Here is a 26899-nt window from a genome sequence, read left to right on the forward strand (position 1 = left end):
AATGTGATACCTCAGGATTACCTGAGCTCAGGGGGCTTAGAGCTGGATTCATTAAAGTCCTGAAATCTATCCTATTCATGTTCTATCTGTTTCCGAGTCATTGTAGCCAATCGATTCAGTACTTGTCCATGCAAATGATTCCATCGTAAACACGGCGCTATTAGCACTGAAACATCGATCGATGCACGTGCGCACTGTATCCTTGTTGGTTTTGAAGCTCATAACGCATGCGCTAGCTCTTTAGGAATTCACTGCGTAGAAATGGAGCGTGGTTTAATCGCGGGCTCCGAATGCACCTACTGCAAAGCATTGTTGTCATAAAAAAGGCAATAAATAAGGAAGTATTCTTACCAACCCGTTCTTTTTCTGAAGTACTGTTGCTAGCTGTACAAGTTGTGACCGTAGCAGGGAAGTGATCGCCTTCTCATTTCTCTAGCTCTAGCCTCATCTTCCTCGGTGTACTCGTATTCCAAAAGAAGCAGATAGTGTAGCCGACGAGAGCAGTCCATTTCTCTCTGGAAAAATACTGTTAAGTTGCTAGAAGGCACAACAGTTAACAGCTGTTGAATGCGCTGGGATCAGGTGCTGTTATATACAGCCTACGAATCCCAGGAGGCTGTGCAGCTCTATCTGCCGTGAAGCACGTAGCAACCACTAGCGACACCCTGACGTCATATGCACGTGACAATGCAGCTGGAAGGAAGGGGGGGAATAGCTGGCCCATAAAAATTTTATTTTATTTTATTTTTTTTGTTATTTGGCATTGATATTTGAAATGTACAATGCACAAGGAGAGCACGGGGTTAATCCGCGATTTTCTCGCAATGAGCATTACAAGTCTGAGATTCACTCCCACGCTCGCTATGCACATTCCAAAAAAAGCAATAAAAACTATTTCTAACGCTAATATATTTAAAAATTTTTATATATTTAGGATTTTTGGAGGGGTAGATATATATTTTTGATGGGGTTCTTAACATGCACACATCAGTTGCTAGGCAGAAATAGCCAGCGAGGATGTAAACGACTAGTCTTCAGCAGTCGTAACTTTTTGGAACGGAAAGGCCAGTCGGTTTGGACAAAATTGTTTCATGAATTACATACCTTGTTACTCATTTGCATGCACTGATCGGATAGGGTGCGAATGAGGTCTGGAAGAAGGTTAATGAATCGAACCGGAGTCGGAAATTAAGCGCAAACTGAGCGATTCACGATCGGTTTGCTTAGTGAGTCTGGCCCTTGGCTATTTTGAAGCTGGGAGATGCTGAGACCAGTGTTGAGGAATTGCTTTTGCTCCCCCTCCCCCACTACTTGTCAGATGCTGAGGAAAGGTGAGGGGGATTTTTAAATCAGGAATTGTGAAGAGGAGTCTTACAAGAAGCCCAGGCCCCTTCAAGTTGTTTATTGGGATCACTGAGGCACGGTTTAGGGTCAGATGGTCCCAGGCAGGAGAGAGCGTACCACCTTTAAGGCGATTTTATCTTTCCATGAATAACACAATATGCATGATTTATTTTTACATTATAAGCTGCTAGACAGGCATTTATTGCATCTCATTTACCTTTAAGGACAAATAACTTGCGTTTCTGCCAGTTAACATAATGTTATTTGGCAAATGCATGTCAATAACTAATTCCCTTAAATATTTCCCAAATCTAAGCTGGCAGTTTTCATATCAATGTAATGTAATGTAATGTAATTTATTTCTTATATACCGCTACATCCGTTAGGTTCTAAGCGGTTTGAAGAAAATATACATTAAGATTATAAATGAGAAGTAAGAAGGTACTTAAAAAAATTCCCTTACTGTCCCGAAGGCTCACAATCTAACTAAAGTACCTGGAAATTAATAAAGAAGAGAAAATAAAGATGTTTGAAAAAAGAAAAATTCTATGTGAACTTATAGGATGAAAATTAAACTGACAGTGAAGAACTGTATGAAAAATACATATGGAATGCAGTTAGAGAGGGTAGGTTACAATCTATTTATGGTATTTGTTTAATTGGAAGGTGTTAGGGTGGGTAATTTGGGGGAAGGTTATCTGAAGGTAGGTGAATCTTCTGGAGGTAAAAGAGGAGGGGTTAAGATATTTGGATGAATTTTTTGAAAAGCAGGGTTTTGATTTCTTTTCTGAATGTTTTGAAGTTGTCTGATATTGTTATAAGATTGGAGATGGAAAGGTTGATTTTTGCTGCTTGTGTTGCCAGAAGGTTGTCAAACATTTTCTTGCGTTGTGTGCCTTTGAGTGGGGGGAAGGCGAAAGGGTTCGAGGTTCTTCTGTGTCTTGAGGTGGAGATTTGGTTTAAGCGGTTGTTTAGATAGGAGGGGGAAGAGCCGTGTAATGCTTTGAATATCAGGCAGTGGAATTTGAATTGGATTCGTGCTTGATGTTAGGATCATGATCTGTACTCGATATTTCTCTGATTAGACTGTAAGCTCCATTCAGGAGGGATTGTCTCTTGTATATTTGTAAAAATGCAATGTATAAACCTTGTAGCACTGTATGAATATTTAATAGAAACTGCAAAGTATGACTATTCAATGCTTTCTTATAAGTTGTTCATATTGAGGTGAATATGGGCAGGTCTAGATTTGTCTCTCTGACAATTCTGGTACACATATGCAATTATGGACCAAATGAATCAATTGAATTAAGGAAAATAAATGATTACCAAAGTGCTTAAACTGCCAACAGACTGATTTTTAGTCTCAGTCCATTTTTTGGGCATGGGGATGGATAAATGGAGAAAACGGGATGCAGGAAAACTGCTGCAGTTATTAATTATGATCTTAGATTTTTTTTTCAATAGTACTTTGTATGGCCCATCGTAAACAAACAAAAAAAAAAATAATAATATTTATTTTTAAAATAAGCATAGTTTTAAAATCAGACAAAATTTACATCAGTCCTTCTTCAGTTGCAGCAGTTCTTTTTTCCCCCTAAAAAATCATCCAAAGAACTTTAATGTACACACAAATATGTTTTAGCTCACGACTGAAAAAGATATGTGTATGCTATGAGGGGCATAATCAAAACCAAAAACCTGCCTAAGTCGGCACTTGGACGTCCTAATAGCAGGGACGTCCAAATGCTGATAAAACAAACTTTCTGGACATTCAGCAGCACTTCTAAGCTACTGTGCATCCAGAGCTTAAAGGGTTGTGTTGGGAGGTGTGTTATGGGTGGGAATTGGGCGGGCTTACACCTGGACATCTTGAAGCAATAATCAAAGCTTTTCCAGGAGATCCTAGGTGGAACTCACACACCGGGACTTAGACTAAAGTAAAATAGGTCTAAGTGTCCCAGTAGTGACCAGACTGACAAGATGACCACTGGAGGGTTTAAGGTATAACCCTCCCTTACTCCCCCAATGGTCACAAAACCCTCCCACTACCCAGAGATGGGGAAAAAAACAGCACATTGAGGGCTTGCCATCAGCTGATAGTGGCAGAGGAATCCTCATCAGCTGAGCTGGTTTTGGGGATTCCTGCCAGCTCAGCTGATGGGGATTCCCCCTGTCAGAATCAGCTGAGCCGTGGATCTCTATACCTCTCCCCTGACATCCCCAGACCTCTATCTGACATCCCCCAACATGTCTAGACCCCCTATACCTTCCAAAGACAAATTCCCCAACATTTCTGGACACCCCCATTCCTGGACCCCTACATACCTTCCAAAGACAAATCGGCAGGAGTGAAGTCCACTCCCTCCTGCCTACAGGGCCGTGTGCTGAGAATGATTGGTCTTCCCCCTCCCAATGCATTTTGGATCTTGGGATTGGCTCAAATTGAGCCAATCAGAGTCTTAGGCCCCTCCCATTGCATCCTAAGATGCATTGGGAGAGGTATGGCCTGTAATTCTCAGCATGAAGCCCTGTAGGCAGGTGGGAATGAACTTCACTCCTGCCGATTTGTTTTTGGAAGGTATGTAGGAGTCCAGGGATGGGAGGTGTCCAGAAATGTTGGGGAATGTAGGGGGGAATGTCGGGGAGGGTCCAGGGATGTTGGGGGGTCCAGAAATTTGGGAGATGTGGGAGGGGGTTTCCAAAGATGTTGGGGGATGTCAGGGGGAAGAGTATAAGACTCTGGGCTTAGCTGATCCTAGCAGGGGGAATCTTCATCAGCTGAGCCGGCAGGAATCCCCGAACAACTCAGCTGATGGGGAGTTTTTTGCCGTGATCAGATGCATTGGTACATCTACAAAACTTGCTTGCGTTTTTCATGTGGATGTTTTTATTTTTGAAAATGGCCAAAAAAGAATAAGACATCCTAAGGATCAAAACCTATAGGTCATTTTCAAAAATACAAGATAGACATCTGGCAGTTTTGAAAATGGACATTTTTTCTGCTGGGTTTGTGGACATCTTGCCCAAAACGTCCAACCTCATACTTAGAGGGGCATTTTCAATAGGACATATTAGTTTCAGAACTGCAATCATGACACTATACTAAGGAGAGACCTATCCTTTAAATATAGCTAAACTAATTAATCTTCATTTTTTGTAATTTTGGTATCCATAACCAGTGCCTTTTTTATAGGATGGAGAATTTCTGGTCAACAGCTAATTACTGGTAATCAGAAATTGAGATTTGGCAAGTGACCAGTGCCAGCTTTACAGCACACGTAAGCCATGGGAGGCGAGTATGAAGCTCTTTTACTTTTAGGTGCTGCTATGCTCACTTCCACCTATAGCCTGTTGGGTCTCCAGGAGTGTCCATAGTTAAACCACAGGAGGAGGTAGAAATAGCAGTATGAGAAGTAGTGCTTTTTTTCCTCAGCATGTTTACATTCCATATGTGAGGGAAGGGGAAAGAGGAAGAGAGTAAAGAACCAAAGGAGAATACAAGAGAGCAAAGAACAGGGAAAAGGGAGCAAGCAAAGGGGGAAAGAGGAAAAGAAAATAAGGGTGAGCCAGAGGTAATTGAGAAGTTATAAATCAGGATACAATGCCACCACCATGGGGAAGAAAAGCTTGGATCTGGGAACTGGGGGAGGAGCTCAAAGATGGAACTTAAGCAAATCTGACCTTTTTGAATATATACCCTTGCTTGTGCCCTAGCCCCTTCCCCCTTGACTCAAATGTACCATGTTTGTTCAGTGTTCCTTTTTTATCTATTGCAGTTGGATCTGAAATTTACTACCTTACCTTTGCAATATACAGTGGTGCCTCGCATAACAGACGCCTCGCACAGCGAACGCTGCGCACAACGAACTTTATGTCTTGATTCGTACAACGAACTTCGTTTCACACAACGAAGTCGCCCGAGCTGCATCCTTCCGCGCAGGCACTGCGCTTAACTGCCCTCTCTCCGCCTGGCTCCCTCTTGCCCTCCCCGACACGATCGGGGCAAGAGGGAGCCCAAGCCCTCTTGCCCCCCCCGGGGCAAGAGGGAGCCCAAGCCCTCTTGCCCCCCCCGACTCCCCGACACGATCGGGGCAAGAGGGAGCTCAAGCCCTCTTGCCCCCCCGACTCCCCGACACGATCGGGGCAAGAGGGAGCCCAAGCCCTCTTGCCCCCCCGACTCCCCGACACGATCGGGGCAAGAGGGAGCTCAAGCCCTCTTGCCCCCCCGACTCCCCGACACGATCGGGGCAAGAGGGAGCCCAAGCCCTCTTGCCCCCCCGACTCCCCGACACGATCGGGGCAAGAGGGAGCTCAAGCCCTCTTGCCCCCCCGACTCCCCGACACGATCGGGGCAAGAGGGAGCCCAAGCCCTCTTGACTCCCCGACACGATCGGGCCAGGAGGGAGCCCAAGTCCTCCTGGCCACGGCGACCCCCTAACCCCACCCTGCACTACATTACGGGCAGGAGGGATCCCAGGCCCTCCTGCCCTCGACGCAAACCCCCCTCCCCCCAACGACCGCCCCCCCCAAGAACCTCCGACCGCCCCCCAGCCGACCCGCGACCCCCCTGGCCGACCCCCACGACACCCCCAACCCCCTTCCCCGTACCTTTCTGTAGTTGGCCGGACAGACGGGAGCCAAACCCGCCTGTCCGGCAGGCAGCCAACGACGGAATGAGGCCGGATTGGCCCATCCGTCCCAAAGCTCCGCCTACTGGTGGGGCCTAAGGCGCCTGGGCCAATCAGAATAGGCCCGGGAGCCTTAGGTCCCTCCTGGGGGCGGGGCCTGAGGCACATGGGCCCAACCCGACCATGTGCCTCAGGCCCTGCCCCCAGGAGGGACCTAAGGCTCCCGGGCCTATTCTGATTGGCCCAGGCGCCTTAGGCCCCACCAGTAGGCGGAGCTTTGGGACGGATGGGCCAATCCGGCCTCATTCCGTCGTTGGCTGCCTGCCGGACAGGCGGGTTTGGCTCCCGTCTGTCCGGCCAACTACAGAAAGGTACGGGGAAGGGGGTTGGGGGTGTCGTGGGGGTCGGCCAGGGGGGTCGCGGGTCGGCTGGGGGGGCGGTCGGAGGTTCTTGGGGGGGCGGTCGTTGGGGGGAGGGGGGGGTTTGCGTCGAGGGCAGGAGGGCCTGGGATCCCTCCTGCCCGTAATGTAGTGCAGGGTGGGGTTAGGGGGTCGCCGTGGCCAGGAGGACTTGGGCTCCCTCCGGGCCCGATATTGTCGGGGAGTTGGGGAATCGGCGGGGCAAGAGGGCTTGGGCTCCCTCTTGCCCCGATCGTGTCGGGGAGTCGGGGGGGCAAGAGGGCTTGGGCTCCCTCTTGCCCCGATCGTGTCGGGGAGTCGGGGGGCAAGAGGGCTTGGGCTCCCTCTTGCCCCGATCGTGTCGGGGAGTCGGGGGGGGGGCAAGAGGGCTTGGGCTCCCTCTTGCCCCGATCGTGTCGGGGAGTCGGGGGGGCAAGAGGGCTTGGGCTCCCTCTTGCCCCGATCGTGTCGGGGAGTCGGGGGGCAAGAGGGCTTGGGCTCCCTCTTGCCCCGATCGTGTCGGGGAGTCGGGGGGGCAAGAGGGCTTGAGCTCCCTCTTGCCCCGATCGTGTCGGGGGTGCCAGGGACCACACGGAGTCACCCACCGTACCACCCGATTCGGGTAAGCGCAGGTATCGGTGGGTGGCTTATTTGCGGGGGGGTGCCTTATTTTACATTTTTTTCTAAAAAGGGGGGGCTGTCTTATTTGATGGCCCTGCCTTATCATCGGGGAAACACGGTAGAAAAAAAAAAAAAAGAACAGTTAAGTCCCAGTTTTTGCCGCTGAGACTCTGCCCTCTCTCACTGTAAAATTAGACTCTACTTAGTCTGTCTTTAAATTTAAAAAATGTGTGTTGTTTTAAAAAACAATTATGTTTTTAGATGTATCTAAATAAAAATAATAACCAAAAATTTATCTTTTTTTATGTCATCTTAGCATATTTTATGCTGCAGAACGAATTATTTTTTTTTACATGTATTCCTATGGGAAAACGCGTTTCACATAACGAACGTTTCACATAACAAACTTGCTCCTGGAACCAATTAAGTTCGTTGTGTGAGGCACCACTGTATTTCTTAGTTATCAGGTATTCTGAATAATGTGCTCAGTCAATTCAAATGATCTTGTTGGTCTCCCCGGAGTTTAACCCTCAGCATGACTGTAAATGCAGCTATCTTCCTTCTCTGTGTAGAACTTGGTGTTTCATCATTACATATGTCAATCCAAATCTCTTGTATTGCAGTAAGCAACTTTCTGGCTAAGCCTTGGGACTGGCCAAGTGAAGTGGTTGTGAATGAATTATCCAACAGCTGTCAGCAGTATTTAAAATATGTAGAAATTAAAATCTTACTAATGTTCTGTGTACATGAAGAATGCTTTGAAGGATGGTCCTAAAGGGAAGTTGGGAAAGGTGGCCTAAAAAAGTAATGACATATGTGTCTGGGTGACCACCTAGGTTTTCTGATGTGTGTGTGTGTGTGTAGAATCATTTGGGATCTGCTTGTTGCTCAGTTTTGGCACACTAATGCCTTGACTGAAGACATGCAATGAAACTGGATAGGTCTGTGTTTCGTGCTGAGTAGCAGCCTCCAGGAAGCATGTAGAATGACCTCCCAAATAGCAAGCAAGTAGGGAAGTCATATTACCCTCATAGCTGTGGAAGTAACTCAGTTTAAACTAAAGAATGACAGGGAAAAAATTTGTCCCTCATCCCCGCCAGCTCGGTCCGCGTTCCTGCTCCGTCCCCACAAACCATCTGATCCCAGCTGCACAAGGCTCGAATAGTTAATGATTTTATACTGAACTTAATTTATTAAAGTATAAAAAGAAACAATATTCTGTACAATTCTCATTTTATAAATCACAAATAATAATTTAATTTAATTTAATTCTTATATACCGCTAATAACTGCGAGGTTTCTAAGTGGTTTACAAAAATGATGCATTAAAAGATACAATAAATAAAAATAAATAAGATAGGTACTTGGAAATTCCCTAACTGTCCCAAAGGCTCACAATCTAACTAAAGTACCTGAAGAAACAATTTATGAAAAGTAAAGATAAAAATATAAAGACAGAGGTAGAGATAGAGATAGAAATGAATATTCCAACAAGATGGCGGCCAGTTAGGTCATCTTCTGTGCTGTCTCCCTTGTCTTGCTTTTGTTTTATTTTGCCTTTGTTGATTTTTCTTTTAAATTTCTTTTTTGTTGTTTTTTTGTTCTGTCTCTGCTGTTTTCATTTGGGACTTCCAGTTTCGTTGGTGTTTTCTTCTTTTGAGCTCACTTATCAATTTCCAGTTTGACAGTTGCACCGATCTGGCAGCTGAGGGAGCCGTTGCCTGATGCCTGAATAGTTCTATGGTGGTGGTTAAGAATTGAAGAATTGGGTCGTTTCTTTAAGTGGTGGATGGGAGAGTTCTGGCTTTCGGCTCCTTGGGGTGATAGTGTCTGAAGATCTAAATGCGAAAAAACAGTGCCACAAGGTGATGGCTGCTGCCAGAAGGATAGTGGGCTGTATAAAGAGAGGCTTAACCAGTAGAAGAAAGAAGGTGTTGATGCCCCTGTACAGGTCATTGGTGAGACCCCACTTGGAGTATTGTGTTCAGTTTTGGAGACCTTATCTGGTGAAGGACATAAGAAGACTTGAAGCGGTCCAGAGGAGGGCGATGAAAATGATAGGAGGTTTGCGCCAAAAGATGTATGAGGAGAGACTGGAAGCCCTGAATATGTATACCCTGGAGGAAAGGAGGGACAGGCGAGATATGATTCAGATATTCAAATACTTGAAAGATATTAATGTAAAACAAAATCTTTTCCAGAGAAAGGAAAATGGTAAAACCAGAAGACATAATTTGAGATTGAGGGGTGGTAGATTCAAGAGCAATGTAAGGAAATTCGTCTTTACGGAGAGGGTGGGGGATGCCTGAAATGCGCTCCTGAAAGAGGTGATGGAGAGGAAAACGGTGTCAAGAGTTCAAAAAAGCATGGTATGAACACAGAGGATCTAGATTCAGGAAATAATAGTAAATTGTGAACTAAGGCCAGTACTGGGCAGACTTGCATGGTCTGTGTCAGTATATGGCCGTTTGGTTGAGGATGGGCTGGGGAGGGTGTCAATGGCTGGGATGGTGTAGATGGGCTGGAGTGAGTTCAGTAGTTGGAACCTAAGCACAGTACTGGGTAGAGCTTTGGATTCTTGCCCAGAAATAGCTAAGAAGGGGGAGGAGGGGGGAAAACTTTTTTTTAGATTGAATCAGGTTGGGCAGATGGATGGACCATTTGGGTCTTTAATTATCTGCCGTCATCTACTATGTTACTCCCTGAAGGTCCTGCACCTTTCTACCTTCCCTCTAGCTCCCTTCCCATTAGTCCATCACCTCTATCCCCTCCCTTCAGCACCCATATGTGCATCAGGTACCTCTCCCTTCCCTCCAGCTCCACTCCAACCACCACATGAGCCCAGCACCTGTTTCCCTTCTCCCCCCAATCCCCAGATCAGATCCAGTAACTGTCTCTGTCTCCCTTGCCTTCAGCTCCAGCCATTCAGCAGCCCAGGCAAACACCTCCCAAACCCCTCCCTCCTTCATGGGTGCAGCAGCATCCCCTTTGCGAGTCCAGCAGCCCCCCTCCCTCCCTATCACGGATCCCTCGCACTCTCCCTCCCTGAATGCCGGTGGCAAAAAACCCCCAATAAACCCGCGACTCTCCTACATCAGCCCCTTCCACCTCCCCAGGGCGGCCTACCAGCTAGTTGGAAGCTTCCTGCACACAGCGCTGCTCCAGGATCCTTCTTGCCACCAAGTCCCTCCTTCTGATGTAACTTCCGGCGCGATCACGAGGGGGAATGCTGACTAGGAGGGGTGGAAAGGAGGCAACTCGCAGCAGATCTTTACTGCGGGGACAAGGCCATTCACCACTCTACAGGGCGGTGAATGGCCTTGTCTCTGTACCCGTGGCACCAATTCATTTCTCCCCCTGTTCCCGCGGGTTACTGTGGCTAGCCGTGGGAAACAGTCACCTTGTTATTCTCTAGTTTAAACTGCTTATTGAAGGGTTTGTGTCCAAATAATAAAATTAATTATACAGATTATTATTGTTCCTCCCAAAGGAGTTCAGAACAGGTTACAAATCAGGTACTCAAGCATTTCCCCTTTCTATCCTGGTGGGCTCACAGTCTGTCTAATGTACCTGGGACAGTGGAAGATTAAGTGACTTGCCCAGGATCACAAGGAGAAGCAAAGGGTTTTGAACCCACAACCTCAAGGTTCTGAGGCTGTAGCTCTAACCACTGTGCCACACTCTCCTCCTGGCAGTTTGGCAGAAGTCCAGGTAGTTGCTGGAGGTGGTAGAAACTCCCCTACAATAGTGGCCAGGTATAGCTCGGATTTGCAGAACTTTTTCTGCTCGCCTTTTGACTTTGGCTTAGTCTTGTTTCTGGTGGTGGAGCTTTAGTTAATATTGATCAGATAGAAATCTTACCAAAGTGAAACTTGCCCAAAGAAGGCGCCCATGCACTTTTGAATGCTTGGCATCTGTAACATCCTTGGATTGGATTTGTTGCTTCTGCAATCTGCAAAAATTTAGAAGAAATGGAAAGAAGCTTGCAAGGAAGTAAGCGTATTTAGTAAAGGACATGAACTTCAGATCTAATTTTTAAAAATGTGTGTGTTTTTTTAATCCCTCTTAGAAAGAAAATACGCGATAGTGCTCTACTGTATATCGGGTTCATAGAGTCATAGATACCATGGGATGAAGCTTATGAGCAAATGTACACTTTGAAGAGACTGATCTAACATTTTCCTATGCCAGTTCCTTGACAATTTAAGCATTGTACAGTTTTACAAAAATATTTCTTAGAATTTGAGACACATTCCCAATAAATGGTAAATGGCTAAGAGGCATGAGCATATTAAAGGTACTTGTTTTACAAGATGACAGCGATATTCATTTTGCCTAAGGTGTGGCCCCACTGTTTTGATTAGATCTCTTTATATTCATGCACAAAAAATTAATTAAAAAAATTCCCCCTAAATTGGAATCCGGCTTGGGATGTAGTAAAGTGAACCTTCATTTGGGGGTTTTCCCACTGTTCTATACTACATCTCAAATTTACTTTGGGGTTGTTTTACTGAGCTGTGTTGGGTGCTAATATATACCTAATGCAACAAAAATGGCCAAACATGGGAGGCGCAAAAGAGTTCTGTCTTCCCCGCCTTTTATGAAGCCGCATTAGTGTTTTTTTTATCGCTGGCCATGGCAATAAAAATTTAGTCTCATAGGAATTCTGTGAGGGTTTGGGGCTTTTACACAGCTTCATAAAGGGGGGGGGGGTTATTTTTGCCATGTGCAAATGCTAACTGTGTAATTAAATTTTTTGATTTAGGGGATCCATTATTAACCTGCACATCTTTATTACTGCATGCTAAGTGGTTATTTTTTCAATTTTCTATATCGTTCTCCCAAGGGGCTCAGAACAGTTTACATGAATTTATTCAGGTATTCAAGCATTTTTCCCTGTCTGTCCCAGTGGACTCACAACCTGGGACAATGGGGGGATATGTGACTTGCCTAGGGTCACGAGGAGCAGTGGGTGGTAGAACTACAACCTCAGGGTCCTGAGGCTGTAGCTTTAACCACTGTGCCACTCTAGAAATCAAAATGTAATAAAAGTGAGCCAAGTAAAGGACAGTCATGTCATTGTGACATCACTGATGAGGCTGGTTCTTAGGCATTGATGGAATGAGGCATTATGATGTCACAATGCCAGCTCTAGTTATTAGAGGGTGAAGCTTTTCACACTATTTATTCAATTTTCTGTACTGCTCTCCCAGAGGGGCTCAGAACAGTTTACATAAATTTATTCAGGTACTCAAACATTTTTCCCTGTCTGTCTTCTAAAAAAAAAAAACCAAACCATAACATAAAATAAAATAAATTTCTAGACCGCATAAACCAAAGAGTTCTATGCGGTTTACAAAAGATTAAATAATTATTAACATCAGGGTGAGAGAGATAACTTAAAGTGTCAAAATGAAGTAGAATAAGAAATAAATTTGAGTTAGTTACTCAAAAACTTGGAAAACAAATAAGTTTTCAGATGCCTTCTAAAATGTAAATAGTATCAAAGCGAGGGTGCTGAGACTGCGCCACACTCTCTCCCAGCACACAGATAACGAGGAGACCTTATTGCCTTTAAAATAGATGGTAGTAAGTGTTCCTGTGGTAGTTTTTTAAAAAAATGGCCATGTATTAATGGTTGTGCACTAACGCTGCCATTAATGAAATAAATGGAAAATCGGGGTTTTTCACAGCTGTGGTAAAAATGGCCTTAGCACATGGGAATGAGCCGTGTAAGGTCACCCAAGGCCAGTTTTTACTTCAGCTTTGCAAAAGGACTCCTTAGGCAATCACTGTAGTAGTAGTTTTTGGATAGGGTCATGTACCAGGGTTCACCTTGGGCCCTACATCTTGCTGCAGTGTTCCCAGTTAGAGAATGACAGGTGGACAAATTTTTCCCCATCCCTCCCTGCAGGAACTCAATTTCCCTGTCCCTTCCCCATTCCTTTAAGCTCTGCCTTAACCACACAAGCCTCGAACATTTATGATTTTAAAGTGTTTGAGGCTTGTGCAGATGAGAACAAAGCTTGCAGGAATGGGGCAGGGACAGGAAAAGAACTCATGGGGATGGGCAAATGGGTTCCCGTGGGGATGGGGAAAAATTTGTCTCCATGTCATTCTCTGTTCCCATTCCAGTAAGAGATTTGAGCTGGGAGTTGAACTCAAAGTCCCATTCATACTAGCATGGGCACTACCACTAAGCCACTTAGGCCATCCTTTGTTGGCAACTCATTTTAATTTTTGTAAAGTAGAACATTTGCTGTATTTTGAAGTGATGTAATGGGAAAATAGGGGAGCCATATTCTGTTTAAAGATAATGCTCCTTTCAATGAAATCTTCCTTTCTTCACAAGTATATTTTTCAAGAAAACAGGGACAAGTTTTAATGCTTCTTGGGTCCCCCAGGTCCTTAATTCTCTTTCTGGGCAGAGCACTCCTGAATAGTGGGGAAGAGGAAGAACTGTGTTTCTGCCTTACTTGTATTAAATAAATAGAAATCAGAAGGAAATTAAAGTGACTCAGACCGTTCATTCTTAATTGGTTTGGACTGAAGCATGGGTATTTGTCTGAGCTTACTCTGCTCTTACCCAGTGCTGGAATGACACATTTTCCCCCAGCTATAAAAGGCTCAGTCAGGGTAGGAAATGGAGAATTCAGCAGTTTCCGTTTCCCTGGAAATGTAAATCAGAATTCATTATACTAAGCCCCAGTGTTGGATAGGTAAAGCCTGAAGAATTTACTCCAGCATGAAATACGCAGTAGGATTCTTTTCACAAATTTAACTTTGGTGCAAAAAGCACAATTTAATTTGGTAGTTTTGACTGAGCTAGTTAAAGTGGCACACATTGAAGTGATGCATTCACCGATTTCATAGTGTGCTATGCAGCTTTCTAATTCAAATAAACTGGTATCATTTAAATGGGATTATATTAATGGGGGTCATTTGGCCAGCTGTGCATTTTATACTGTGACTGGCAAAGCTTAAAACATCCCAATGTTTGTAAGTTTATTACACATGTCAAAGCTGATTACTCTCAAAAATAAAAGAAAAAGAGACAAAAGCTGAATTGTGCTGAGGGAGGAACACAGTATTTAACAGTAACTCAAATTGATGTAATCGAACACGCAGTTGAATTATACAGTATTTCTTACAAAAGGACCATGCTTTGTGTATTTGAAAAATAAATTGTGAAATGCTGCATCAGGCTCACTTTGCATTGCTCTCTCCTTCTCTGCCTCTCCTGAATGAACAAGTAGCTGGAGTGCTGCTTGTACAGTGTGTTTAGTGATTTGGTCAGTCAAATGCAGCCTTGTGATTTAAGTTTCACTGTGACCGACTGGATCATTTCTGCTGTCTTTTTATTTATTTATTTTTTAAAAATAATGCATTCATCATCTACTCACTGGTGCAGCAAAGAGATGTAATAAGTGATTGGCCAGTCATGCAAGATCCATTGGCACTCATATATAAATGTCACTTTTGCTCTAAGGCTGTGTTTCAAACTATGCTTACCCCCTACACTTCCCCACACACATGCACAAAGTAATACACAAAAATGTATATTAAAAAAAAAACACATGAAAACAACCAAGAAAAGGTTTTGCAAATTGCAAGGTTTCACCAAAATTTTATTTGAAAAATACTTAGAATTCCAATCATCCTTTTTTGTAGGTCTGACCCTTTGCTAACTGCCTCATTCCCTTCAGCTGTTAAACAAGCTCCCGAAGAAGGGAGTTTTCTCAAAATTATAATATAAACCTGTAAAATTTGAGCAGTAATTTGTTTTCTGTGGTTTTATGGGCAGGCTGGCCTGCTTTGTAAAGGAGGAGTTAAATCCAGCTTCGAGGACTTGTGCTGGTTGTAAATTTGTGGCTGGTCCCAGACTAAAGGAAAGCGGCAAACCTGTAATAAAGAGGCACATCCACTTACTGGCTTGCTTTGCGAGCTGTGCATGTCTCATCAGACTGTGATGCTTGCTCTTTTTATGAGGCTCCTCTGGGCTCTTAAAAGCTTCCCATTAAGGACTCCGGTTTTGAGTTGATTTTAGCACTTGGTGTGAAAACATGTTACATATAGATCAGGTTTCATGGGACTAAAGTGGACTTATTTATTGGGGTTTATTAAGCACCTTGATGAAGATGCTCACCAAAGGTGGTGTACTTCAGGTACAGCTTGACATAAAATTTACAATTTGGTTAACAGCATGATACAATAAAAATATAAAATCTTATTTCCTAGGTACAGCTACCACTATAGCTACTACTACCGTGTTTCCCTGAAAATATGAATGTCTTACGTTAATTTGGGGTCAAAAAAACACAGGGCTTATTTTGGGGGGATGTCATTTTTTTTCATGTACAACAATCCCTTCCTTTCCTCCACCCCAATTCTTCCTCTTTCCTTCTTCGCCCCCCTCCTCCATGTGCAGCATCTTTCCTCCCTTCTCACCGATTTCCTTGTACAGCATCTTTCTATTCCTCCCTCCCATCCCCCTGTGCAGCAGAACCCCACCCACCATGAGACTGACATACTTCTCTCCGAGGCTTCCAAAAAGCAGCAGTGGCTGCTTTGAGGCCTTCTCTGCCGGGGCCTTCCCTTTGCCACATCATCACCACTGCTGCTTTAGGAAGCCTCAGAGCGAAGGAATGTCAGGTCTTACCGTGGTGGGGGGGGGGGTCACTGAACTGACAGGTCAGATTTTTTTTTTTTGTGAAATGGACAGCACTAGTGTCAGGGATGGAGTCAGGGAGTGTTGGGGACATTCAAGGGGGGGAGGGGTTTCAGAAGTCGAGCTTAACTAGGGCTTATTTTTGGGGTAGGGCTTATATTAGGAGCATCTTTAAAAATCATACTAAGGCTTATTTTTGGGATAGGTCTTATTTTCAGGGAAACAGCGTACTACTACTTATTTCTAGAGATATACAGCATTCATTATACATATACACAAAAAAATGATCTTGTTCTTGATTGGCCAGCTAGTCGGTGTGTAAAGGAAAAAGTTTAGTGAATCGCTGTCCTCCCAAATTTGCATGCCATTTCCCTCATTTGCATGCACGGATCGGGATGGGATCGCTAAGCACGTTAGTGAATCGGGTCAGAGGGAAATCGGGTCGCAAACCGATCGGTGGTACACGGTCGGTTTGCTTAGTGCAGGGGTGTCCAATGTCAGTCCTCGAGGGCCGCAATCCAGTCGGGTTTTCAGGATTTCCCCAATAAATATGTATGAGATCTATTAGCATACAATGAAAGCAGTGCATGCAAATAGACCTCATGTATATTCATTGGGGAAATCCTGAAAATCCGACTGGACTGCGGCCCTCGAGGACCGACATTGGACACCCCTGGCTTAGTGAATCTAGCCCCTAGACTGGCTAAGTGCGCCGATCTAGGCACCTAACTTTAGGATTCTTTTATACAAACTGGACCGTAATGCTCCACACAGACTCTGGTCCAAAGAGTTTGCAGCCTAATGATGGGAGACCGGAGAGAATGAGGCATTGGGCTGTACTGGGTCACAGAGACTGGAGTGCCTGATGCTGTGAGACAGTTTTGTCTCATCTGTAACCTACTGGTGCTCACGATGATTATGTTGGGTACCAAACTGAACTGAAAACTCAAATAGCTCACTTGGCAAGTGTATTTTGGGCAGGTCATCGCTGCATTATGTAGATAGTGCCCAGTTTGATTGTCTTGGGTCAGTGCCTGGGAATGTGAATCTTGCCTAACTTTTATCTTTGCCCTCCCTTCTGTAATTGCTGGTGCTGTTTTTGTTGGTGGAGGAGGGAAGGGAAGAGGAGAGGCCTCACTGTGCATTTCTCCCCTACCTGTTGTTCTTTGAGACTGTCCCTATGAATTACAGCATGGGAAGGGTTCATAAAAGCACCTATCAAGGGAGATTCAGGAAGCTTGTTGTTTGGGCAGGCCAATTCGCCTGGAGATGAGATTGCAGCTGACTATTGCTCACCCTTTTAAGTTCTGTAAAGATTAACAACATTACAGTAGGGGGAGGGGAGTGAAATTCTTCTGTAGTACTTTGGTGTGACTTTTAGGGAGGAAGGAATTTGCTTTATATGGCCCCCTCATATAGCAGGATATACCTTAAATTGCTTTACAAGGACAGAGGCAGAAAGTGCCTCACATTTGTGAGTGGAAGTGTGTGTATTTCTGCATGGGTGCAACCCAATGCAGTAGTAGTCGGGGAGGGGGGGGGGAGATAAACATTTTACAGGGTGGTCTTTTTTGGTTTACAGAATGTGGAAGTGGCAGGCATCAGCCTTATATTTTGTAGGCTTCCCAGATTTTGCTCTGACCTGGAGAAGAAATTGGAGATAAGGGAAATCCAAAATGAGGATTAGTAGATCAGTGAATTAGATTGCCCTATGTTACCTTTTATCTCTGTACTAGATACTGGCTGTACCTTATGTACTCTGGAAACTATAAATAAATATATATATATATATATATATTTAGTTTAATTTATTAGTCACTCCTATATCTCATATCTCAATATGATTTACAAAGTAACGGATATAATAAAAACCAAATATAATTTATACAAAAGCATATACATATAATTCACCAGTTAAAAAAAAGAGATTAGACGTGATCTCCGTTATATATATTGATGACCTTTGATGGATAAAGAGTATGGCTTGGAGCATGGAGCTATTTAATGTGGAGTGGGATTTAACTAAGTTAAAGTGTTGGGGAAAAATAAGAAAAGTTTTGTATTTCTTTTGTTAGAGTTTGGGTTGATGTATAGAAGAAGAAACAATCTAAACAGCCAAAAAATGCATTCAAAATAAGATATATACTGTGGGGGTAACACTGCACACCACATACAACGGATTATTTACTAAAGATGGAGAAAAAGACCTCGGTGTCATGTTGGATTTTATTTTAAATCACTAATTCTCCGGACATATCAACTTCAAATGAACAATTTGAAGATGAAGACACATCCTCGGTCAGAAAAAACTCCACCAGTCTAAATTCTTTTCTTGAGTCACAAATATTTTATAACGGTACAGTGACTTCACAAACTCAAAATAAAGAAAAGAAAAAACAAAACTTATCTGCTGCAAGTGTTTCCTCCACACAGTTCATGAGCAGGGAAAAGCAGGAGGTATCGACATATATCTTTCACAAAAAAATCTCCCTTAATAATAATATTAATAATAACTTTATTCTCTTCTATACAGTCATAACCAAAAGTTCTAGGTGGTTTACACTAAAAAAAGCTGGACAATCAGCGAAATACAATAATATAGTAAAAAATACAAATATTTGTAAAATAGAATTTCAATAATAAAACTCACCAAGTAATAAACTTATCGAACAAAGTGATCTTAATTAATTTCCGAAAACTGCAATAGGATAACATAGCTTGCTGAGTACATTTACTGAAGAAGTTTGATCATGTAACACCTTCCTATCGACTTCTACACTGGCTGCCGATGGAGGCACGTGCAAAATTCAAGTTTGGTTTTCTTGCTTCAAGGTACTTTATGGCTTAGCCCCTAAATATATAAAAGACCTTTTCTCTTTCACAACCAACAGACACAGGTGAAGCTCACACCCGAACTTTGTTTCTTCACCGGTTAGAGGTTGTAATTTTTTTTTTTTTTTTAAATCTTTATTCATTTCATATCTTAAAATCAAGTACAGTAAATGATGTTTAACAATTGAACATTTAAAAACACTTGAATTCTTACAATTAGAGGTTGTAAAATTAAAAGTCATCAGCAACATCTTTTCTCACTCAAGCAGCACTATGGGGTTAAGATCTAGAACAATTACTCGTGCCTACTACTTACAGGGAATTCAGGAAACGCCTAAAAACACATCTGTTCCTGAAATACTTAGGAAACCAATCTATACAATCTTAGTCCTCAACAAACGATCTCTAGAACTGTTAATCACTAAGGCCCTGATTTTGTATAGGACGCCCGGGAGAGGTGTCCTATACAGAATCGGGCCTAAACTAAACCCCGATTCTGTAACCGGCGTCCATTTTACAGAAGCCGGTTAGAGAATCGGGTTAGATTAGACACGGCCGCTACACTTATCGCAACAAGGGATATGTATAGCGGCCGCCTGTCTGATCGCCGACAGGAGGATGCCCAACTCCTCCTGCTGGAACCCCAGACTCCCCCTCCCCCCCCAAACTCATAATCGCCGGCAGGAGGATGCCCAACTCCTCCTGCCGGAACCCCGGACCCCCCCTCCCCCCCAAACTCGTAATCGCCGGCAGGAAGATGCCCAACCTCCTCCTGCCGGAAAGCCGGACCCCCTCCGGACCCCCATGCTAACAACCCCCCAACTAACTTTTAAATGTTGGTCGGCTGGACGGGTCTTGCTGCCGTCCAGCCGACAGGCCCACCTCGTGGAAATGAGACGGGCCTGCCCCTTCCCGGCCCATCCCCGCTAAATCTAAGGCCTGATTGGCCAATCAAGTCTTAGGATTAGTGGGATGGGCGAACCCACTATGCCTAAGGCCTGATTGGTCCAGGCTTCTAGAGCCTGGGCCAATCAGGCCTTAGATTTAGCGGGGATGGGTTGGATGGGGCGGGCCCGTCTCATTTCCACGAGGCGGACCTGTCAGCTGGACGGCAGCAAGACCGTTAGCATGGGGGGTCCGGAGGGGGTCCAGCTTTCCGGCAGGAGGAGTTGGGCATCCTCCTGCCGGCGATTACGAGTTTGGGGGGGGTCCAGGGTTCCGGCAGGAGGAGTTGGGCATCCTCCTGCTGGTGATTATGAGTGGGGGGGAGAGGGGGTCCGGGGTTCTGGCAGGAGGAGTTGGGCATCCTCCTGCCGGTGATGGGACAGGCGGCCGCAGCCGCTATACTTATTGCAGCAGGGAGATCTCTTGCCGCGATAAGTATAGCGGCCGCATCTACTTACAATGTAGACCAGCAGTTTGCTGGCCTACATTTTAAGCGTCTCTTCCTCTACTAGGGAGACGTGTAGGGCCGTCTAGGTTCGCCTAAGGCCCTTAGGCGAGCTTAGGCGTCTTGCGGGCCTCCCTAGGCTCCCAGAGGCGCCTTCAATATAGGCAGTCTGCCTGGGGAGCATTTTTTTAAAAAACGTGCATCCCGATTGGTTGATTAGACAGCTGTAGGACGCCTACAGCTGCCTAAAATCGGGACGGCACTTTTCAGAATCAGGGCCTAAGTCTGTACTTTGCTTATTCCACTCAATTTGTAACTTCTTTAATCATTGTAAACCGCATAGAACTTCATGGTCCTGTGGTATATAAATTGTTGTTGTTATTATTATTTACCTAACCAAGATTGTTGCCTACCAGCTTGAAATGCTAGGGTCCTATCTAAGAAGAGGTCTTATATCTGCACCTATTAATTTTTGGATAAGCAAATAAGTAGAAGTTTCTAGTTTCTCTTGATGGTCTATGCAATACAAAAGGAGGAAAAAGGTAGTAAGCTGGAGACAATCCCGATATCAGATAATAGTGAACTCCCAACAGGGCCCCTGTTTTGCCATTAGAATGCTTTGTCAGGGGAAACTGGTAAATACAAAAAATAAACATAAGTAAAAACTAAGAGTTACTATAAATTCACTCCACAACTCTAAAGATACAGAAAATACCTTGAACATGAGCTAAATGCTTCAAAAAAACCTGCAACCAAAATGGCTCCTCGGCATCCTAGAAGTAGAAGAAGAAACAACCATATTGTTGAGTGATATGTTTTGTTGAATAAAGAGATTTGAGAAGAAAAATGCATTTCAATAAAAAGGCCTGCTAGGTATTGGGTAGCAAAGTTTGTGGTTATTATTCAGCTCAAAAGCAGCCTCCTACAATAGATCAATGCAAGGTCCAGGGACCAACAATGGCCCTTGGAGACCTCTTGGGTGGCCCCATCTTTAGTTTTTTTTTCTGCTACTCTGTCTCTGCCCATGTGCAGAACAGAAAGGGGGAATTGGAAGAACCACATGCTTGAATAACAAGGATTTCTGAATTGATGAAAAGAATGCATTTGGAAACCTCCTTGAGGTTACCACCAATGACAGGCTGGAAAGGATGAATGTCATTGACACATGCTGATCAGCAGTGTCGCAGCCCCATATAGGAAGATATATGGCAGATCTCCTTCAGCTCATTTAGATCCAAAGTGGCCCTGAATTAAAACTTAAGGAAGACCATTGTCCTAGATAGCAGATGTTAGAGGAACATTATAGGTTCTCAGTATTGCAGTGGCACATTAAAATGAAAGAAAAGTTATTTTTTTAGCCAATGGTCACCTGGCAGGGTATAACCTTCTCCCCCACACTTAACAGCATGCCTTCTCAGACAAAAGCTGAAAAGGTAGTGTCCTCAACTCTTAGCTCAAAAACCTGTGTTTTGACATTACCCTCAATCATAACTATAAGTCTGATTCCACAGTTGCTTTGGCGGTTCTAAATGTTCGCTCACTGTGGTAATATTAATAAAATAGTTTTATTTATTTAATTTTCTATACTGGTCTCCCAGGGGAGTTAAGAATGGTACTCAAGCATTTTTCCCGGTCCGTCCTGGTGGGCTCACAATCTATCTATGTGGGGCAATGGGGAGATGAAGTGACTTGCCCAGGGTCACAAGGAGCAGTGTAGTGTGGGTTTGAACCCACAAGTTCAGGTTGCTGAGGTTGTAGCTTTTACTGCTGTACCACACTCTCTCTGGCAGAAGGCTGTAGGATGTAGATGACAGTCCAGCTCTTGCTGGTAAAATCTTTTATCTTGTAATGGCTCAGCTGAGGATTGGGTTGTTTGTTTTTTTTTTTGTTTTTTTACAGCTAAGTAAAGGGGCCCTTTTATTAAAGTGCATTAAACAATTGGGACCAGATTCAGTAAAGGGTGATCAAATTTAGGCACCAGGGAAAATCCACACTAAGGCACTCCAGGCTGAGTCTCTTTATAATGCTTAGAGCAGATTCCCACATCCAACTTTGGGCATGAGGACTTACACCAATCCTGGCAAAGAAGCTAGGCATGTAACTCTGCTATTCTATAACACTGTGCCTAAATATTTGGAATGCACCTGACCTGCCTGTGCCCCCTCCCATGGCCATGTCCCCTTTTGGGTTGTGCGCAAGACATTTTGGGTGTGCAGCATTATAGAATAGCAGATGCACGCGCAAATCCAAATCAATGCCAATTAAGTGCTAATCAACTCCATTTAACATAAGTATTTGGTTGTTTGTACCCAATTGACTAATTAGTTTGCAGGCGCATCTGGGCTCTGCACCCAAATTTGGGGAGTTAATGTGTGAATTAGCATGCGTTAACTGCTACCACACAGGTGAGTTAACGATTCCCATGGTGGTTTAGCAGTTTTGCTAGTTGACATATTAAAGCCATTTTGCGTTGGGGGGTAGTAGGAACTAGTTGAGTGGAGAATGGGCAAGGGTAGCACACTACAGTTAGCACAGGGTACATACCACGTTCTGTCACTTGTGCAGTTCGGGTTCAGTTAGGGCTGGATTCAGGAAATGACGCTCAGGATTCCACCAAAAGCAAAAAACTGTGGAGACAGATGTTCCTCATGCAGACTTTATTGTTCTGATAAGATAATTCACAACTTTAAGCAATGATTCAGCCCCCCAAAAAATTGGTACTGAATGGTATTCTGTAATGGGGAGTTGAGGATTTGCGCCCTTTATAAAACAGCACATAGAGCCGGGATCTGTGTTCAGGTGAAACCAGGTGTAAATCTTGATGCACAAGGTGGATGCAGATCCACACTACTCTATAATACTGCATGTATTTTAAGGGAACACCCCTGACCCACCCATGCCCCTCCCATGGTCACACCTTCTATGCAGATTTGCGTGGAAACACTACGTGCTATTCCATGTGCATGTGTTTTGCCCCATTTTATCACCCTCGCATCCATTAGAATGCTTTTCTATGCTGAAAATTCAGCGAGGAACTAGCCCACCTCTTTGAGAGTGCTTTTGACTTCTAACTCCTCTCACCGTGCCGAGCTCCAGTTCCGTGGAGATGATGCAGTATATAAACTTAAGGTTTAGTTTAGTTCTGCATCCACAAATCTATATGTTATGTCTGTCTGTCCAAGTTAGATTGTAAGCTCTTCTGAGCAGGGACTGTCTATCAATGTGAAAATATACAGCGTTGCATATGCCTTTCAGCGCTATATGAGTAATGAGAAGTAGTAGTAGTCTAACGTTCAATACCATATATAGAATTTTTTCCCGTTAGCACCTCCTCAGTGCAGATGTTGTACAGCTCTGCTAATTGTGACCAGAGTTAAAATGTGCTAATGAACATGCTTGCACAGGAATTGCAGAGGATCATATATCTAGTGCTATAGGAATGATAAGTAGTAGTAGTACATGCTGGGCACATCCCCAGCAGTTGCTGTGCTGCCTTTGCATGTACCGCATGTTAAGTTTTGCTGTTAAGGGGCAGTAAGTGGAAAACAGAATGCTCTTTTGTGAAAGAGCTCCAAAATGAATTTTTTTGTAGCATGGAAGAATACACTATAACATAGGTCTTATCTGTTGTCATTTACTATGTGGTCCATCCAGTTTGTCCAGCAGTCTTTTTTTTTTTTTCTTCTTCTTCTTTGATATATACTTTTTTTTCCCAAGAGAAATTTTTATGGAAATTTTCAGATACATTAAAAAAACAGTACAGAATCTTATGTCTCTTAACCGCCCAGCAGTACTCCCGAACCCTCCCCACAATCCTTCGTCCTCAACTAACTCTTAGGGTATTGAAAAATAAAGTATGGCCTGGTTCAGCAAATAAAAAATAACAGCATTAAACCAAAACAATAGGGTACAGCAAAAAACAAACCAACCCATGAAAGGGCAATACAAAAAGTTAGAAAAACCATACCTAAACAGGCCCAAATATTCCCAACGTTATTACCCACACTCAACCCTAAAGCTTCAATATCGACATGAAACCAAACTATAAAAAGTAACCTATACCCAAGAGTTACAAAACTCCATACCCCAATAAAGGGTCCAGTTATTGTACCCAACCAATCCGAACCACCCCCAAGGCCCTTCTTTGATATTTCTGCCGTAGAAGTCTGCCTGGCACTGTCATTAGGTTCCAACTACTGGAGTTGCTGTCCAAGCTCACTCCAGCCTTTCTCAACCATCCCAAAGTTTTATAGTTCCTGTCAAAGCCCTCCCTAGCCCATCCCAACCATATGGTCACTGATCATGCAAGTCTGCTCAGTTCTGGCCCTAGTTCTTCAATATTTTGTCTTGTTTATAAAATAACATATTTTTAAGATTTTGGATAAATTATGAACTGTAAAAGAAGTTCTGGGTATGCTGGCTTGTGAGTTTTGTTTGCTCTTGTGAGGCTGTTGCAGTAAGTTTGCACTAGGACAGTGTTCTAACTATTATTCTCTCTATCCTAGCCATGTCCACATTTGAAGTTCAGCCAGTGTCTGTGGAAGTCCAGGAGGGAGGTGTGGCACGATTTGCTTGCAAAATAACTTCAAACCCTCCTGCTGTCATAACGTGGGAGCTGAATCGGACAACCTTGCCGTTGGCCATTGACAGGTGAGTGTCAAGTTTTGTTTTTTAGGCAGTGCAGCTGATATCATTGATGTCTCTCTAAATATTTCAGTCAGAGTCTTACTAGGGATGGACTAAAGCACTTCTGATTCTACCTCCAGTGCGTTTGTAAATGATTTGTTCTACCCTTTTTTTTTTTAAAAGGAAAGTGGGACCCTATATTTAGCTGGCAGTGTGCATTTTGTTAACCACTTCAATGTCTGGGGTTCCAATATTGAATTTCCTGGTTTACAGAGCCGGTGAAAAAAATAGCCAGTTAAATTCTATCTTTATGGCGAATGGCATAAACATAGGACTGACTTTTGTGTTCATATTTAAGAGGTTACTTTGACTGGTTAAGTGTTGAATATCTGCCCCTGGAATGTCCCTAAAGCAGCCGGTTTCCAGTTGGGTGTGAACCAGATATTTTCAATAGAACTATCTGGTTAAGTACTGCTGAATATGACCAGTTAGCTCCAAACCAGTAATTTAAATGGCCAGGAGTTGTTTCTAGCCAGTTAAATTGCTTTGAATATTGGCCTGGTTGAAACTACAGCTTTGTAGATGCATTGGTGTAAACCTAGGACTAGCACAGCCTATATGTTAAGATGTATAATTATCTGGTCGTAAAGAATTCACAAGAAGCAATTTTATACTGATCTTCATTTAGTGGTATCTATAATAATAATCCTCTTAAGCGCGTCTGAACACTTAAGAGGCTGTGGGTAGCTGACAAGTGCTGTGTCCGTCCATGGCCGGCAGCTTCAGCACTTGCGCCGACTTGGCGCATCAGACGGGAGGATGGATGAAGGCGGTGTGGAGCAGCGCTGCCGGCGGCAGTGTCGGGTAGGGAACACGTTGACGACTCCCCCCTCTCGCACCAACTGCTGCTGCTCCTGTTTGAAGCGGCCTGCTGAGGTTTGCGGCCGACTGTAGTGAACCTCGCAGACGCTCTCCACATGGACCACGTTCCCTCTGACGCGATTGCGCATCAGACGGGAGGATGGATGAAGGCAGTGTGGAGCAGTGCTGGTGGCGGCAGTGTCGGATAGGGAACATGTCGACGACTCCCCCCCCCCCCCGCACCAACTGCTACCGCTCCTGTTTGAAGCGGTCTGCTGAGGTTCGCGGCCGGCTGTAGCGAACCTCGCAGGCCGCTCTCCATATGGACCATGTTCCCTCTGGCACAATCGCATCAGAGGGAACATGCTACCATATGAAGAGCGGCCTGCGAGGTTCGCTACAGCCGGCTGCGCACCGAAGCAGGCCGCTTTGAACAGGAGCAGCGGCGGCGGCAGGAACCGAGCAGGCAGGCATGGCACAACAGGGAGGCCAGAGGGAGAGCGAAAGGGGGCTGCTTTGGGGGGAGGGGTGTGCTGGGGGCAGACATCAATCGGGGGTAGAACAAAAGGGGGGCCACGAAGCAGGCAGGCATTGCACAACAGGGGGAGAGGGAAAGGGGGCTGCTTTGGGGGGATAGTTGTGCTGGGGGCAGACAGCAATCATTGGGGGAGGAATAGAAGGGGGCCACGGAGCAGGCAAGCATTGCACAACAGGGGTAAAGGGGAACTGCTTTGGGGGGAGGGGTGTGCTGGGGGCAGATAGCAATCGGGGGGGGGGGAGGAACAGAAGGGGAGCCACAAAGCAGGCAGGCATTGCACAACAGGGGGAAAGGGAAAGGGGGCTGCTTTGGCAAGCAGGGGGGCCAGGGAGACACACAGAAAGAAAGACACACAGACAGGGGACCAGGGAGAGACACAGACACAAAGAATGGCAGACTGCGTCCAGGGAGAGAGAGAGACAAATAAAAAAACCCAAAAACAGACATACAGACATCTACTCTAGCACCCGTTATTGTAACGGGCTTAAACACTAGTTGTTATATATCTATGGAAAAAAAATGTGCATGGATGTACAGATCTGCTAAGACAGCTTTAAGCTCTCAAAGGCTATGTAATATAATTCCCACCTTGTAAGCATTGTGAATGTGTCACTATGAAAGGAAGAGGCATTTGGATTTATCTCTTGCCTTTCTTACTAGCTCACTGTCCAATCGACATGCATGTATCCAAATAGGAGACTCTTCCGCGAGTTTGGCGATCCTGGTTGCAGCGATCACAGTAGTGGGAAGTTCAAAGGGAAAGTCCGACAACTTCCTGTCCTTGGAGAGCTTCTAGACAACGACAGTGTCACCAGATTGAAAGAAATGGGTGGGAGTCTGTGGAGAGAAAGGAGAAGTACAAGCAACATTTCATTCAACATGCCCTAACGTTTCTATAAGCTTTCAGACATACTCTTCCTGTATCAAGGGGAGATCACTAGTCTACCCATGGGGCGGGGAAAGGTCATTCCAAAAGGATCTCAAAGGGAG

General features: G+C 44.5%; 1 protein-coding gene across 1 annotated transcript in view; it reads left to right on the plus strand.

The window, feature by feature from the left end:
* The window catches only part of PRTG (protogenin), a 254683-nt gene that overhangs the window by 79267 nt on the left and 148517 nt on the right, over positions 1-26899 (plus strand). The window contains exon 3 of the mRNA XM_033921031.1: positions 24390-24534. Coding sequence (XP_033776922.1) covers positions 24390-24534 — 145 coding nt within the window. The remainder of the gene's footprint in view (positions 1-24389; positions 24535-26899) is intronic.

Source organism: Geotrypetes seraphini, chromosome 14 (genome assembly GCF_902459505.1).
Source record: "Geotrypetes seraphini chromosome 14, aGeoSer1.1, whole genome shotgun sequence".
In the NCBI taxonomy this organism is placed as follows: Eukaryota; Metazoa; Chordata; class Amphibia; order Gymnophiona; family Dermophiidae; genus Geotrypetes; species Geotrypetes seraphini.